Below are 18,566 nucleotides of genomic sequence, written 5' to 3' on the forward strand. Positions count from 1 at the left end.
TGAAAAAAAAAACCACTGGAATTTTGATAGATTTTTGAAATCTATAGATCAATATGAGGAGTTTCATATGATTTCTAGTCTATAAATAAGGTATCTTAATTTAAAAATAACTTTGTACTCTGATTTTTCTTCAGTTATTTTCTTCAATTATTAGGACTATAACAATGAGAAAAGTGCATTAAATATGCAAGTCAAAACCTGTACCCATGGCCCAGTTCAGCATCCCAGAAGTTCTTCACCTTGATCCCACCCTTGATGATGGTTTCATTATTCCCCGGTTAGATACAACCAAAATCTTGAGATTTACTATAATAGTATTTTTTTTTTTTTGCTTCCTTCATAGATTGTACCATCTATTTTTAAAACCTTACATGAATGAAATTGTGCATATATATACATATATATATATATACATACACATATATATATACACACACACTTCATTGTCATTCCTTAAATATTTCTTTCTGTATATAGAATTCTACAGTGGCAGTTGCATAATTCCAGCATATGGAATTTATCATTCCCACCAGCTTCTGACTTTAAGTATTGCTGACGAGAAGTCAGCTATTGGTATGTCTTATCTTCAGTTACTTTTTTTGGTTATACCCGTGGCATGTGGAAGTTCCTGGGCCAGGGCTGGAATCAAGTTGTAGTTGCAACCTACACCACAGTTGCGGCAATGCCAGATCCTTAACCTGCTGCATCACAAGGAACTTGCTTCAGTTACTTTTAAGGTTCTTTTTCTATTTGTGTTCTGCAGTTTCAGTATGATGTGGATTTCTTTTTAATTTAGCATATTTCAAAGAAAAATTTTAGGTTTTTTTTTTTTTTTTGTATTTTTGCCTTTTCTAGGGCCGCTTCTGTGGCATATGGAGATTCCCAGGCTAGGGGTCTAATCGGAGCTGTAGCCGCCTTGGTGTACACCAGAGCCACAGCAACGCGGGATCCAAGCCGCGTCTGCAACCTACACCACAGCTCACAGCAACACCGGATCCTTAACCCACTGAGCAAGGCTAGGGATCGAACCTGCAACCTCATGGTTCCTAGTTGGATTTGTTAACCACTGTGCCATGATGGGAACTCCAAATTTTAGTATTTTTTCCAACATTTTTAGTTGTGACTAGTAGTAGTGTTTGTCCTGACACTATTGGAAATGGAAATTTTAATTTTTTAAATAAAATTAGAATCTTACTTTACATATTTCTTTATAAACTTTTAAAATGAGTTTTTAAAATATTATTACATATTCTATATTTAAGTAAGGTGCATATTATACCATTGTAGGAAAATACCAACTTACCAAACCTCCTACTGATATGCATTCAAAATTGCTTCTAATTTTTTACTATAATAAATGCTACATAAAATGCTTTAAGGAGTTACCTGGTGGCTCAGACAGTTAAGGATCTGGCTTGTCACTACTGTTGCTCTGGTTACTGCCAATGGCATGGGTTCAATCCCTGTCCTGGGAACTTCTGTATGTATGCCTTGGGCGGGGCCAAAAAATGCTTTAAAAATTACTTCACATGGAATAACTAACATTAACTCATATGACATCAATATCACAAATTAGGTATGTTCTCAGTTAGTTCTAGATGAGAGAACTGGTGCTTATTTTTATTCCAGGGGTCCTTAATAGGTGGTAAGACTCTATATAACTTCCTTCCCATCATGGCACAGCAGAAACAAATCCGACTAGCAACCATGAGCTTGCGGGTTTGATCCCTGGCCTCGCTCAGTGGGTTAAGGATCCGGCATTGCTGTGAGCTGTGGTGTAGGTCACAGACGAGCTCAGATCTGGCGTTGCTGTGGCTGTGGCGTGGGCTGGCAACTGTAGCTCAGATTTCACCCCTAGCCTGGGAACCTCCATATGGCGCAGGTGCGGCCCTAAAAAGCACAAACAAACAAACAAACAAAAAAACTTCCTTGAATACAAAACAAATGGGGTGTCTAATGTGGCAATAATCCCATTTATTCACTCACTTTCCAGGATCTTCTTAATAATGTGTCTAGGGAGATCACTAGCAAATTAAGAAATATTAGAATACAAAAATATGATGGAGAGCCACAGGTAAGTCTCCTACACAGAAAGTAGACCTTTCATTAGTCATCTGTAATTACTGTGAGAGGAGTATGAGAAATCTAATACATGAGATTTATTTATCTTCAGAGGATTTTGATACTAACAGTGGAAATTCAAAAGTATTATTGGTCTGTTCATATAATTAAGGAGTGGTAAGGGAATTCCTCCTGGCAACCAGGATTACTTTAAGAATCTTTCTATGAAAGACACCATAGAAATTACTGCTTCTATTTTCAACTTCTGCTGTAATGTGGGGCACATGTAATAATACTGTAATTTCTCCTAAGAGCAAACGGTAACTTGTTGTTTTAAATAAAGTTGATGCCCACCTATTAAGTAGGCATTTTGGAGTTGAGTGAGGAGACAGAAGCCATGCCATTTAATGGAAAAAAAAAATAAAAAAATTAAAAAAAAAGCAGTAAAAGCAAAATTTGAGCTTTCAGCATGGGGAGAGTGACACTGCTAAATATAGGCAAATGATGAAAGGTTTATCGAATTTAAAAATTGTGGAGTTCCCGTCGTGGCACAGTGGTTAACGAATCCGACTAGGAACCATGAGGTTGCGGGTTCGGTCCCTGCCCTTGCTCAGTGGGTTAACGATCCGGCATTGCCGTGAGCTGTGGTGTAGGTTGCAGACGTGGCTCGGATCCCGCGTTGCTGTGGCTCTGGCGTAGGCCGGTGGCTACAGCTCCGATTCAACCCCTAGCCTGGGAACCTCCATATGCCGCAGGAGCGGCCCAAGAAATAGCAACAATAACAACAACAACAACAACAAAAAAGACAAAAGACAAAAAAAAAAAAAAAATTGTAATTGGCTAGTATATCACCCTGCCTGTTATTATTGTTAATCTGTTATTTTAAGAAGCATCCCTATTAGCAAAGCACTTTGCTAATATTTATTGCTGTCAGACTTCTTATATAATCTGATTTCTAATTCATATCAAGACTGTCTTTAGTAAGCTAGTTCCCTTGCCTAAGATATCAAAGCAAAATCAATACTGAGATTCTGGAGTTCTCTTGTGGCGCAGTGGGTTAAGGAACTGGCATTGTCACTGCTGTGGCTTGGGGTCGCTGCTGTGGTGTGGGTTTAGTCCCTGGCCTGGGAACTTCCACATGCTGTGGAACTTACACACACACACACACACACACACACACACACTGTGGTTCTAAACAATGTGGTACTCTGGCATGATGTAAAATAAATTCTATATGCAATTTCCTACCAAAAATAGACATAGATAATAGTAGTGCTATAATCCTTAGGAGTCATGGGACAAAGTAATAAAGGCCTTTCCCAGAAAACATCCTATTAAAATATTTAAAATCTGAGTTAGAAAAGTGTCCATTTCATCAAATAGTTTTTGAAGACCATGTATTGTACTTTTTTTGTGTGTGTGTGGCTGTGCCCATGGCATGTGGAAGTTCCTGGGCCTAGGATTGAACCTGCATCACTGCACTGACAACACCATATCCTTAACTTGTTGAATGACCAGGGAATTCCTGTACTATAAGTAACTCTGACAGCTATAATGCAAGATTAAGAAAATATTGGATATAATACTGAAATAATTGTTCTACTTTGAAATATATGGGAAAACCATCTAGTCATTATTAATGCACTCTAAAGACAACTGTGACAATTTTTTTTTTTAACGTCTTAGAGACAAATGATGTTTTAAAGCTCTTTTTACAAACGCAGGTAATCAAATTGTTGGTTTAAACAGCTCACATCTCCACCTAACTACCATCATCACAGCAATTAAACAGGGCAGGCTGGCCGACTGAAGCAGAGTTTAAAATACTACCAGAAGTAAAAATAAAATCACACTTAACACTCATTTTAGGAGATGAGTTTACTTAGAAATTGCAAACATTTAGCAAAGATAAGACAAACACTATTTTCCATATTCTACAGAAATACAATAATTTATAGCTGGCTTGATACATGGTCACATGATAAAAACAAATCTAATGGAAAAAAGAATGGTTCATCCTACTTTTCTGCTACTCATCACAACTTAAGTGTACCAGTAAGTCTGGAAGACAGCTGCATAGGAAGATTAGAATCCTAGGGCTGTTCATTAATACACATTATTGTATTATAAGGATGATATAAAAACATGAAAGGTACAGAAATACAATTAACATGCAATTTAAGCTATTATTTTGAAGAAACAGGACAGAATTTAGTGAACACATTGAAAAATGTGTTGTTATAATTAGTATATCATGGTATTTTACATGGCATGGAATTTCTTCCTACTTAAATAATACTTGGCAAATTGAAATGGGTTAAGCCTACTTCTAGAGAATATTTAAGATGAAGACAAAAGAAAATAAGTGGATAATTCTCTTCGATGCTTTTCTAAGTATACTAAAATAATTTAAAAAATACCATAATTTCATGCCCACTTCACCATCTCCAATTTAAAATAAAGTCATACTTTATATTCTATGAATCTGCACTATGTGCAGCCTTCAGCCACAAGTGAAAATGTAGCTAGTCAGAACTGAGATGCATTGTGAGGGCAAAATACATGCTCAACTTTGAAGATTTACTACGGGGTGGGGGGAGAAGGTAAAATAATCTCAATAATTTTGTATATTGATTACATACTGACATGATAGTATTTTTAATACATTGGATTAAAATGTATTATTGAAGTTAAGTTCACCTGTTTCTTTTTTTAATGTAGCTACTAGAAAATTTTAAATTATATATGTGGCTCACATTTATTTTTACTAGAGAGCACTGATATAGATAATCTACAGTCATTATCAGGCTTACAATGTAGTATCACCCTTAAAGCACTCTGGAATATTAACTCCCAGAACACCATTAGCACACTCTGTATATACCTTATGGCAAAATTTATTTTTATCCCTCTGCAAGGTACACATTTAAGTGTAAAAAGAATTCACAAAGTATTTCATCCTTAAAAAATGTCAACTAGTATATGATAAGAACTAAAGGAAATTCAACGCAGACTGTTATACTGAGGGGAAAATAGTTTTAAAAAAATAGCGGTTCAGAATGAAGACAACAGTTATCTTCAGTAAAATAAGTTAGCCAAACCTATCTTTAATGCCCAGGATCTGACCTTGCACCACAGATCATATATGTAACTTGTCCTTTTATCCATAACCTACAAGAAAATCTTAAAACACTGACTGCAAGTTACTTAATTACTCCATTTTCTGGAAAATCTTTAAGCAATATAAAACTAACACGCATGGTGAATTCTAAGAGCAGAATATAGTATCTGAGAACTATCCTTTAAAGTCCCAGAATGGTCAAGTAAGCAATTGCCTAGTGTCCAAGAGATTGGATTAAAAAAATTTTTTTAGATGCTATTGAAAAGATCATTGCTCTTTTATCATTTTCTTCCCCTCCTTTAGTTTTTTGTAGTATAGTGTAAAATATTTGGCATATTTATAATACCTTATCTTTTATTTTGACCAACTCAAAAACAAGTTAACCCAGTATATATTCCATTATTCTTCTAGGAACAACATGCACCAAAATACAATACCGATAGTAGTCACCTCAGACAGAAGCCAGCTTCACAGTCATGCCATCAAGAGCCAGGAGGCAATGCCTAATTACACTTGTGCTGCACACTCTGCTTCTCACAGCTCAGGTTGGAATGCTTGTTTGTTTTTAAACTGTTTAAATATGTTTGCAGTAGATAAACTGTCAAAAATGCTCTAAAAGCCACAAATTAACAGATTCTGAAACTATCACATTATTCATAAAAATTTCTCTCACTTTGAAGATGTTCTCAAAAAGCAAGTTATTTAATACAACTTCATACTTTACCATGAGTATTTTTAAGACACTGGAAAGTAACCAAGATTTAGGGAGAAATAAACAGAACCTAAACCAGATAATTTTAGATATTCTAACATAGAAACTGATTGCAGAAGACTACAGTAGTTATCTCTAGGGTTCAGCAGCCTATTAAGACATTTAATCACATTTATTAATGTGCCTTGCACAGAGATATTACTTAAACTTTTCACATATCCTATCTTCTGACCATTTCTATGTAAACAATATTTTTATTATGTTACTAACTCCAGTCTAAATACTCCTAACAATTCATGTCACATGATAAAATTTTCAGTTTCAAACATATATTAGTCTAAAAATACACTCCTCAATGAAAAGATGGCAACAGTCTCCTTTCTGAAAGCTATTAAGTTTGATGTTAGATCAACCATCAACTAAATATTTATCAAGCACCTATGATGACTGCATTCAGCCTACACTCATACTTGCACCAATAAGAAGAAAAAAGATCTCCCAAATGCAAGATGACATTTATGAGGGAGGGTAACATATGGGCATTTCTAACAGAATTCTGTATGAGTCAATATCTGGACATGTGAAATTACTTATCCCTATGACATTGAAAAACTTCAAAGTTATTATTTATCACTTTATAAAGATAAACATTTAAAGTATGCTGCATAGTATTTTGGAGAAAGTGACTGCCATACATAAAATTAAGGCTGATTTCCTAAAAGTATGGAAGAAAAGCCAAAAAAATGTCATGGTTCATAAGCAGCCAAAGACTTACTATGAACAGTTTACATCAATATCTGGTTAATTCAGGCAAATGGGCACTTGTGTTAGGTTTTGAACTTTGCTTGCGGGGGCTGGTCTAATAAGAAAACTGCCTTTAAATAGGAGCACTTTAAGCAAATACGAAAATAAAGATTATCTGGATAAAATTCTTTGTGAAACCATGACATAAGCTGAAATTCCAAATCTCATTTAAATATATATACATATATGTGTGTGAAACACACACTATGTATGCCTTAAAAGTATCTAAATTTCACTCATAATGTTGCTCTTTATCTTTGACTTGTAAGTTTGAACCTGATTGTGTATCTTAGGCACAATACTGTACTCCTGAAGCTAGGAATGGTGATAAGACAGAGATAAGCTAGTTTTAACTCTCTAGCCTTTAACAATTCTGACCTGTTGAATTCCTACAAAGTGCAAGGCATTATGCAATGTACTGAACATGTGGTTTGCACACAAAACACACTTTCAGGGGAGCTAAAGTTTTAAGAAGCCAGAGAGTTTTCAGTTTGAAAGCCAAAAGTAATCATTTTCTCAATAGAATTTCCAAAAATTGAGAATGATGTCAACTAAAATACCCACACCTTTGCCAAACATGGAAAATAATACCAAACAGAAGTCATTTCCATAGAAGACACATGTAAGAACATTTCTAATAGAGCTATAAGGACTGAAGCAGCAAGATGAACAATGAGGCAGTCACAGAGCATCTATAAGCTAATGCACTGGTAGTGGTTTATTAAAAATACTATCTATACTAAAATTTTAAGAGCTAGTAATATATTTAGCATTTTTTTTGTCTTTTTTGCCACTGAATATAAAATTTTGTCCTAAATTTACTAAATCTTCTACACCCTGAGGAATAATAACAGATTAATAAAAGAAATGCCAGGGTTAGCTCTGTGGACCATATTATTGTCCGGAAAGCAAAAACTATGTATAGCTAATATTCTTGGAAGCACAAGACTTCATCAGCAGAATAAGCTACTGCTCTCTATTTTTTTCTTTGTTATTATTATTATTTTAATTAAATAGTTTGGTTTTACAGTGTTAGCATGGCCTTGGTGAGAATATAGAAGTCAAAATTGGGAACCTGAGATCCCTACCCGTCAGATCCACAACTGACGATGGTTTTCTTTCTCCATTATGAACGTGACCTATTGCTGTCCTTTAGGAATACATTATTCAATAGTTCTCTGAAAAGCACTTTGGAATCTTAAGCTATATATTTTAATGAAATTACAACAATTATTTGCCATTGGGAAACATGGCATTCCTATTCCTCCCCTCTTCATACCCAAATACATAAAATGCCACATTTTAAATTTCATCTCAGTATTTACTTCTTTCTTTTCCTCCAATATTTGAAAAGATTAAGGTTCCATTTGTTCCATTTCTCCCCTCTCTCAACTATCTTACATAGGCCTGAGTTTGGGAAGGAATCCTTAAAAGTCCTTTTAAAATGAGGCAAAGGATTCATTTAGGACAATCATATGGCATTTCTTTTAGGGCAGAGCGTAACTGTTTCCCTTTAAATGTGGGCTGCACTGGTTTCAGGCTTTTTTTTTTTTTTTCTTTTTAGGGTCACACTTGCAGCATATGAAAGTTTCTAGGCTAGGGGTTGAATTGGATTTGTAGCCGCCAGCCTATACCACAGCCACAGCAATGTGGGATCTGAGCTGTGTTTGCAACTTACACCACAGCTCATGGCAATGTCAAATCCTTAACCCAGAGTGAGGCCAGGGATTGAACCCGCATCCTCATGAATCCTAGTCGGGTTCGTTATCTGCTGAGCCATGAAGGGAACTCCCCAGGCTGATCTTTAATTATGCATATGCTGTCCTCTGCAAATGGGATGCCTCCAACCCCAAAGAAGTTAGTTACCACTGAGGAATAACTAATTCTTCTTGGTAGGGTGCTGAAAAATGATAACTAATGAAATGCAAACCAAAGCATCCTTCCTGCTCAAATTAGTAATTCACAAAGGACAAAATGTTTCATAGAACCAAGCTAGCAATTGGAATAAATAAAAAATAATGACTCACAATTGTGTAATAAAATTTCATCCTTTTGTTTTCTACCTAGACCTTAGACTTAAATATAACCTTCTTCTCCAAAAAAGTAAGAAAGGCACTCGAATGAACACTATGTATAGTTATTTTTCAAAAGACACTGTGTGATGGTAATTAGATCCTTTCTAAGGGTTGATTTTTTCCTGCCCACTGACTTCATGACACCAAATCTGCCTGAGCTTTCCTGTGTTTCCATACACTTCTCCAATAAAAAGGAGCACATTACAGAGTATACCCAAGCATAGGGAGGCAGCAGCACATAAAGTGCAAGGGTTTGCACAGTTCTACTTGAGAATTTATTTAGAAACAAAAGGTTCAGTTGTTACAATGCTGTTCAAATTTTCTAGCATACTTTAAATATTTTAAAGTTTTAAAATATAATTTTTTAGTAATAAAATAACTGTAAGCTTACAAAAGCTTCTTTGCAAAAAAAAAAAAAAGGTGTTTCCTTAATTATTTTTTTAAACTAAATCTTTAGCATCTTCTGTAATACTGGGAAACTAAGGTAGAAATTAGACTGTTGCATAGCAAGTGGTAGTTGCATTCCTAAATTATATTTAGCCCTCATGTCAGACACCATCTTGTGTTACTAAGAGAAAAACATGAATCTCAAAATTTGTTCTCAACAACATTAAGTTTTTAACATAATACATGTATATGCCTCAACAAGCATGAGTTCACATGACCTGAATATATCTAAATGACATAAAATCTACTACCATTTATGCTTTCCTACAAAATGCCACATAAAAATCCAAGAACTTCTGTTTGCACATCTTGTGTCACCTAAGCCCTTATCTGAAGATTTAAGTGGCTTTGAGTGACATCCTATATATTTAATCTGATAAATAATGAAGGCTTTAAGTTAGAATTATACCATAGGAATAAGAAATATGACCCAAAGTCTAGGCCCAGAGTTTTCAAAGAGGAAATAAAATGCTAAAACCTAGAAAAGAAAAAGGGGACATTAATAGGTATGAAATCCTGAAGTTTAAAAAATGACCCACACAGGTTTAAGAAATATCTGAAAGGTCCACAGTTCAAGCTGAGGAGGGAAAAGGAGAAACATAAAATGACTATCTTGCACAGATACAGATAAACAAGCCTTTGAAATCAGAGTTTCCTCAATACCCCCAAAGTGGCTCTGGCTCTGTTGGCAAGATCGGTCCTCCAACATCATAAATGAATAGAAAGTAGTGTTCTTAATGCAGATGGTCTTCATTAGTTCTATTTTTAATATAAAAGTAGTTAATTGATATTATATAGCTGCATTTCTTGGCTGGGATTTAACAAGTATAAACCAGGGAGTTTAATGATGGGAAAAAAATCTAAATTAACTTATTCTATGTGTAATAGTTCTCCCTAAGTATCATGAAGGCAGAATATGTCATTCATTCACAATCCATTGCTCCAGTCCATCAATTTCTCAGTCATAACTCATTCTATCCATCATTCATGATCAATCTTTTCCATTTTCAAACAGTTATTCATTCATAAATTTAATAAATATTGAATGAGTCCTCACAATGTGCAAGGCACACAGAATCTGGGAACACCGCATTACCAAAATAGGTACACACACACACACACACACACACACACACACACACACGCAAAGGTCAAGTGAGGGAGCTATTTACAGGTCTTATTGCTTTTTTGTTTATCAGTAGTACTGTTGCGTTGATCCACAGGATGGCCTACTATTCTTCCAGTGAAAGCTGGATGAAATATATGTCAATCTAAATGATCTTTTCCTTTAACAATGACATATTTATAGAAAAATAGGTGAAGATTAGTAAGTCCCTAAAACTAGACACAACCTTTCCACTGTAGGAACTTATTCAAGAGATATTATCATGATACAGGCAGTGAGTTTAGATGTCAACCACTTAGGGAAAAAAACATAACGAGATAGGACAATATTAGGTTTTTCTGTGAATGAACACTTGAAAACTGCAAATTTTCAAAATAAAGTAGTACAAAAGTCATATACAAACAGTATCCTTTGGATATCTGTATTGTTACTCCCCTACATAAAACTACTGGAAGATAGGAAACCAAGATACATTAAAGGACCGCATGGCTTCATGCAGGGGTTGGTTAAGAGACTTAAAACACATGAAGATAGTTAACATCAAAGAAGAGCAAGAGACTCTGTGGAAGGTATGAAAAGGTGTGGAACATTATAAAATTTAGCTGTTGTTTCGGAGGGGACTGTCTATACTCATGTCCTGATACTCTCAAAGCATAAGAAGCCCTATTACTCAGGATACTTAAAATGATGCTTGGAAAAATAGTAATACTGAGTGAGGCCAGAATTCGACAATATACACTGCGGAATGGGCTGAACTTTCCATGTCATCTGTGTGCAGTCTGCCCCCAAGCCCTGCAGGTGCTAAAAATCATAAATTAATGGTTTAATCCATAGAGGTCTAGGTAGATCTTGAGGTATCTAATAAAAAATATGCTTTATACACAAAGGACCATACAATTATGCTCATAATGCCAATCATTTTCTCACCTAAATGCTATAAAAAGCTATCAAAGGGTAATTTTTGCCCTAAGAGAGAAGAGCAACTTCTGTCTACAAGGACCAGTACTATCTTAACTCTCAATCGACAGTTTGCCACTCAACAAAATGATGATGCACAAGTAAAGGTACTCTTCTTTTCCCTTAGGGCAATGTTTCTCACTTAAGTCCAGAGTCCACATTAACAGTGAGATAAGAGAGGTTTGCCTTTCCTTACATCTGTCTTCTCACCCTACAGGAGACCTACCATATAAAAAGGAGAACAGGCAAAAGCATAGCAGTCACATTTGTTTCTACACTATTATATTCCAAACACACCTAGAACAATAGACAGCTTCCTTCATTAGGGAACTGTTGGAGGGGCAGTTCATGTTCATATTTCGTGTGTGTTTAATGGGGTATGGAATAAACTGGAAATAAGAGGAGAATATCTTTAGTACAAATCCCTGAAATAAGATAGATAAGGAAAAATATACGAAAGTGAAGATGACAAGAAAAAGTAGGATAGAAAAATAAAGAGAAAGGTGTATGGAAAGAGGAAATGCAGAGCATTTATGAAGGGAAAATGTATTAAGAAATTAGACATTACTTGGCCCTTCCCCCACACCTGCCTTACTGACCTGAAAAAACTCAGCCCTTATTACAGAAAAGATAAGTTACAGCTATAAGTTGGATACTTTGGTACCTCATCCCTGAAAAGTTTAGTATCAAAGTTTTAAAATTGTTTTATTTTTTAAAACAAAGATTGAAGAACCTTCAAAAACTATTCTTTCTTTCCCCCTGGCTTTTGCCAGTAAATTTTTCATCACTTCATAAAAATTTTGTAGTTTATCCATTGTATCAATAACTTAAATCTTTTAAAAGCAAGATTTTTAATGGATACATTTCTATGCCTAAATCTCCCATTTTTCATGGTGAATTTGAAAGGAAAATAAGTAATAACAACTAAAAATGGCATTCTAGGTTTTTTTTTTTTAATTGAGTTTTATAAGGGCTGACTTGAGTGTTTTTGGCTTATACCAAATTTGAGGTAAAAACAATCTATCAAAGCTAGTAATAAAAAATAATTTTCCACTACAGCTACATAATCTCTTAAAATTATTTTTTAAAAAATAACCATTTTTAAAATGGATTACATTAGAAGCATGTTTTTCATATAAATTCCAACACTTCTACTTTGGTTATGTTGGTCTATGACTTGAGTAGAATATGCTAGAGAAAGAGAAATGGTTTGTTTCTTCATATACCCATCCATCTGGCCATTTGATTCTCAAAACAACAATTTGATCAAGTAATTTTGCATTTGTATTGTTCTTAAGCTAAACTACAACATAAATTTTTAATTTAAAAAAATTAGCCTATGCAGCAATTGCACTGAGGTGGGTGGAGGTGGGTGTGTGTGAACCAATTTGGAGAACCAAATGAGAAAAGCCTCAAGTATAGAAATACAAAGGATGAGAAGTTTAAAAGAAAAAAAATTTAAGACTCATTGTTTAGCAGGAAGGAACTACACAATTATTTTACCCCCAAAGGAATGCCAGTTCTTAACAAATAAATAAAATGAAAGATGTATTATGGACTTTGAACCTAAAGATGAAGAACACATAGTTAGCTATAGTTAGCCAAGAATAGCAAACAGTTCATGCAACTATGTAAATAAGAAAGGAAAGCAATATTGCACTAAAAGGGGAACCTTGCAGGACTAATCCACCTCTTTCATTGACTCAACGTAACCAGCCACTTCCTGTATGCATTGGCAAATCTGGCCTGCTCTACATTCCGGCAGGTGGACAATACTTGATCAATGAACCTGTGCTCCATTTCCAGGCCTAGGGAGTCTGGAGCTGGGGTCCGCTTCAGGCGTTTGGTTTCCTGGGAATAGCCTTGCTTGCTAGAGTCACTGAGTCCATCCACCTCCATTGCCTGAGATGTGTGGGGGCCTGCTGGGATGAGGTGCAAGTCACTCAAAGTCCCCCTAGGGCTGTCTGCAGGTGACAACTGGGTCATGCTGTGAGGAAACCTACCATTTAAGTGATGCTGAAGGTAGAAAATATGCCGTCTGTGAAACATAAGGAGGAGGAAGAGAAGAAAGGAGAAATCAGATTACAAGGTCAAGCTCTTCAGAAAAAACAAAAAAATAAGTTGATAACTTCAAAGTATACAGTACTCAGTTCACTGCCCCGTTCGTAACTCAGAGCTATCTGGGGGAAGGAGAAAAAAGTGTTAATACAGTTAATACAACCCCAAAGGTTTTTTAAAAAACAGTGACCCAGATGATGACAATCACCTGGAGTTGTTACTCTTTGTAATTATAACATGAAATGAGAAAAAGGTCTTAGTCCAATCTCTGGAATAAATTAAAATATAAAACAAAACCAAAAATTAACCTCAGTAATACCCTAAAAGACAAGTGATTTTCAGGAGTTCCCTTTGTGGTTCACCAAAAACAAATCTGACCAGTATCTATGAGGACAGAGGTTTGATCCCTGGCCTCAGTGGGTTAAGGATCTAGCATTGCTGTGGCTATGGAGCAGGCCAGCAGCTACAGCTTCGACTCAACCCCTAGCTTGGGAATCTCCATAAGCCGCGGGTGCGGCCCTAAAAAAAAATAAAAATAAAAAATAAAAAAATAAAAGTGATTTTCAGAAATAAGAGGATTAAATAGCTCCTCTAAAGGGCTCAGTCGATGGCCTCTATCCATTACTTTCTTTAATAAGAACAGAACTGCTGCAGTTGGTCTTATTAACTAAAAACCCTAAATTTTTAGTTAATAAGGGTGATGAATTTTCCCCTAAAGCCATCACTGTAGTTTCATTAAACATCCACATGTGGTAGGGATGTACTGGGCTTTGAGAAAAGTATGTTAAAAGACACAGTTCCTGTTCCCCTTCTAAGGAGAGTTCTCCTATCCTTAGAATCATCTGGAGTGATTTGTTAAAAATGAAGATCCATGTGCCTAATCTCCAAATATTGTGACTATCTGGGTGCATATCTGATGTACACAATGAGGTAAACTACATAGGCTCTAGGTATTATACCTCATTCATATTAGCAACTCTAAGCCCTTAAAAGAGAATTATATTCATTTTCTCAGCTTATTCTGGAGCAGACAAGGGAGTATATAATATAAAATATAACTATTTTACAGAGAATAAAATTTAAAGGACAGATAAGCTGCATAAAGGTACTGAATCAGTAGAAAAGTAGCCTGTATAATATTGTCATCCCAACTGTCTCTTCTCCCCCCTCCAAGCCCCAATTAATCTTTATGTGAACAAAAAGAAGTCTGTTCTAATAATCAAGTTATCCCTCAAACAAAAATATAATTTTTAATATTCTCTAAGCCTTGTCATTAATGTGTCTAAATATAAAATAGCAATAAAAATCTGCAACACCAAAATAACATACAAGTCAAGATTTATCTTCTCTACTAAAAGCGTGGATTAAGAGTGTCTTATTTTTAAGAGAAAAAGAAAATTCTGTATTTATTAAGGTGCCAAAGAGGGGAGACTGTCTTCCATCTTCTAATATATCTTCCAAATATATTTAGACTGGAAAAAGGGAATGAATCTCAATTAACTTTAAAAATAAACAATAAAATGCCTACCTCTGCCTAGCACAGGCAAGTCTTTTGCCTACAACAAAATCCTATGACCTGACATAAAATCTATCTATCTATCTATCTATCTATCTATCTATCTATCTATCTATCTATCTATCTATCTATCTATCTATCTATGCCAGAGATGCCTCCAACTAAATGATAAGCCCAAATAAACCTATCGGGGGTTTGTATTCCTGGATTTCATTGACTTCAACATGGAAATTACTTTCAAATGTACTCAAAACTCAAGTCATGGGGTTGCTTACCCTCTTTTACTCCTTCCTAATAATCCTCATCCACTCTGAAAGTACACTTTACTCTAAAAAAAGTGTCAGGAGATTATATTTAAGGTAAGTTAATTTGAGGACAAGCAGCTTAACTGTTCAGAGTATAATCAATGGTCTCAAAACCCTTACATGCAACAGATTTATCTGTTTGGGATTTTCCTTTATTTTTAAAAAACAGAGGGCAGGACTCCATCCGAGATATGCTAAGTATCAATCAATCTCTAAGGAGGGAGTCCAGAAACTTTTTTTAGTTTGGAAAAAACACACGTTATTCTGTTGCAATCAGGGATGAATACCACCATCTTGAGCAGTGGGCATATTGATGATGACCAGGAGGAGGAGGATACACTCACACAAACTCCTCTGAATCACTCAAAGCACCACAATCATCAGATGACCATATTTATCCAAGTAGGCAGGAGTCAGATCTAAGACTTCTATAGCTCTCAAAAGGATACAGACAGTTTCATGCAGGAAACATATCTTCCCTTTTCTTACCTATGACACCAAAGGGTTTCATGTCCTGGGTAGGAATCAATAAGATCAGTGCTGAATTCAACTTCTTCTTCTAGAAGATGGGGAAGATTTATCCTTGATTCCTCTGCTGAAGCCACTGCTTCTTCACCTTTTGGAAGAACTATGCCTGGCTCACTTCTCAAAGGATTTTGCTCCGATATAGAACCATCTGTCACAGTTTGGCTAATCAAAGATTTTAATAAAAACTGGCGGTAGTGAAATCCACTGTGGTCTGAAACATGCATGGACGCCCAGTGTTTAGTAGAAGACAGTTCATCAAGAAGAATCTTGTCGGAAGAAAAACAGAAAATAAAATGAGGAATTGCCAAAGGTTTTACTTTCTCCATTAATGTTTTGCATTTCTCTTTGACTCATTCTTTGTTTTGACAACACCATTCCTACCTATATTTTTGTGTACAATCTCCAAGAGTGTTGTCAGAGAAAGCTCAGTAAATACCAGTTTTCCCTTTCCTTTATAAAGTAATGGATTTTTTTTTTAAATATCACAGAATTTAAGGTCCTTTCCTGGACCTTGATCAATCACATTCTGACTGGCACACACATAGAAAAGTCAGATCCTAAAATAATGATAGACATTTGGGTATTCATTTTCAAGTAATGCTTATGAAGGGAAAAATGTAAAATCAGGTCACTTTGATGGAAACTTCCTTTTGCATTTTATGAATCTGTACCATATCTAACTTACTATTTGTTCAACAACAGACTCAATATAATCATTTTTTCTTCACTGTAAGTGTCATCAGTGCAGAGACCATGTGTGTTTTGTTGACTACTTAATTCTAAGGGTTCAGTACAAAAACACGATGCATAAATAATAGGAATTTTCAAGTGATTGTCACTTTCACTATTTGTTGCAAACTTACTTAACATCAATGATAAATGGCTTTTTAAAGTAAAGACAAAATTCAGCAGTGAATTGTTTAAATCTTTGTAATATTAATCCTGCCCATTAAAGAATTTCAAATGGAATGATACAGGTTTTGATCAGAAAAAGGTATACCAAGGGCCTACCATATTCCATCAGAGGATTTTCAGACCAGCTAAGGAAAAGATATACGCTTGTCAACCGTAAACCATACCTAGAGACCACACAATACCAAAAGGCTCTTTTACTTGGTTTTTAAGGGTTCCAGGCAAATGCCTTCTCCTGAATCAAGACCCCTCTCTACTTTTCAGAGTTCGTTTTCTTCCATAGAAGATATCTTTCTCTCTTTTGAACCTACGTAGTTCTTATGTGTTCCATCATATGTATTATGGAATTTCTTGTGTATCTTTTCATCCCTACTAAACTCTACAAGTTCTTTAAGATCCATATTCATTTCTAATTAATGTTTCCATCACCCAATAACCTATATGTGAATATTTTGTGAATTAATGAATGAACAATTTAATAAAGGAAGTGACTAATACAGAGGGATATGGTTACTCCCAGCTAGGATGATGGAATTATATAAGTGAAATGTTTTAAATGTCTCCTTTAAATTCTAAGAAATTAATGCATAGCCACATAAATTTATTCTATAGGGTACTGCTGGTGTGTATCCGAGAAATGGAAAGTAAGACACTTTATTTGATTTAAAAGGTGAGCAAAATAGCACCAGATAAAACTTCTACCTGAAAAATTAGAACTAAAATTAATCTTAAAGTTTTCTTGAAGAATTACATTTTTGAAGAATTAACCTGCGGAACATTCAGGCTATATAATACAGCCTTTTTAATTCTGGTACAGCTTCTTAAAATGAATGGAAAGAACACAAAACTTGTTTAAAAGGAATTTCTATACTATGAAAAATCTTTAGACTATTTCCTACTGCATATTTCTACATATAAAAATGAAAACTTACTGTAATTTTGCGGCAAAACCGCCTGAGCTTATATATGAAAGGTTTTCAACAAAACTAATTTAATTCCTTAAAAAATTTTCTGAGACTATTTAAGAGAAAAATCCACTATATTCTCTTCCCTATGATGTAACATGAATACTAAACTAGAGAAGAAGCTTTTAACAGGAATTCCAGGGTATTTTCTTACTAGAATAAAAAGGTATATAGCTATAGGCAATGACTTTTTTTTTTTTTAAGACAGCAATTACCTTTTTTTTTTTTGTCTTTTTTTTTTTGTCTTTTAGGGCCACACCATCAGCATATGGAAGTTCCCAGGCTAGGAGTTGAATCGGAGCTGTAGCCGCAAGCCTATGCCATAGCCACAGCAATAGCAATTACTTTTAAGTGATCTTAAAGATACTGCATAAAGATATGGCTTAAATATAAGGCACTGACAGAATGAATGAACTTTATATAATATACCTTAAATATCATTGTTCTTTTCAAACTATGCATAAGAAAATGAATAAATGAATAAATAAATTATAAGAAAACTACAGAAACAGGGCTATGAAACAGAAAGATAAGTTTAAAATGAAAGACTACTGAAAATGCCTGTTCTTATATACTTATGCCATAAGTCCTATAATTTTTTAAGATAACATTTAGTTTCTTCCGATTATGAAAGTGATACAAAATGATTATAGAAAAATATAAAAATTTAGGATATAAAGCATCCAAAAAAAAAAAAAAGAAAAAAAGAAAGAAAGAAAATCACTTATTATCCTCTTGGTCAGCAATAACTACTTTTAACATTCTGGCATATAATCAATCTCTCAGCTTTTTTTCTATGCATGCATATGCACAGTTTATTTAACACAAACTTGGGATATTTTTATACTGAAATTTTATTCCACTTAAATTATAAATATGTTCCTCTGCCATTAAGTATTATTCTACAATATAATTTTTAACTTTAGTATAACATTTCCATCCTAAAGAATATATCACAATTTAACCATTCCCTCATTCT

At 34.7% G+C, this 18,566-nt stretch overlaps 1 protein-coding gene across 1 annotated transcript in view; it reads right to left on the bottom strand.

The window, feature by feature from the left end:
* Window positions 1-3,924: 3,924 nt before the first annotated feature.
* Window positions 3,925-18,566, bottom strand: part of PTAR1 (protein prenyltransferase alpha subunit repeat containing 1) — a 60,971-nt gene continuing 46,329 nt past the window's right edge. Inside the window, exons 6-7 of the mRNA XM_005654497.4 lie at window positions 15,672-15,976; window positions 3,925-13,341 (exon numbers count right to left, since the gene is read on the bottom strand). Of these exons, the coding sequence (XP_005654554.3) occupies window positions 12,999-13,341; window positions 15,672-15,976 (648 nt within the window). The 3' untranslated portion in view covers window positions 3,925-12,998. The remainder of the gene's footprint in view (window positions 13,342-15,671; window positions 15,977-18,566) is intronic.

Source organism: Sus scrofa, chromosome 1, assembly GCF_054392235.1.
Source record: "Sus scrofa isolate SSC_HxYL_T2T_F1_AM1 chromosome 1, Sscrofa_HxYL_maternal_Yorkshire_Landrace_v2.0, whole genome shotgun sequence".
In the NCBI taxonomy this organism is placed as follows: domain Eukaryota; kingdom Metazoa; phylum Chordata; class Mammalia; order Artiodactyla; family Suidae; genus Sus; species Sus scrofa.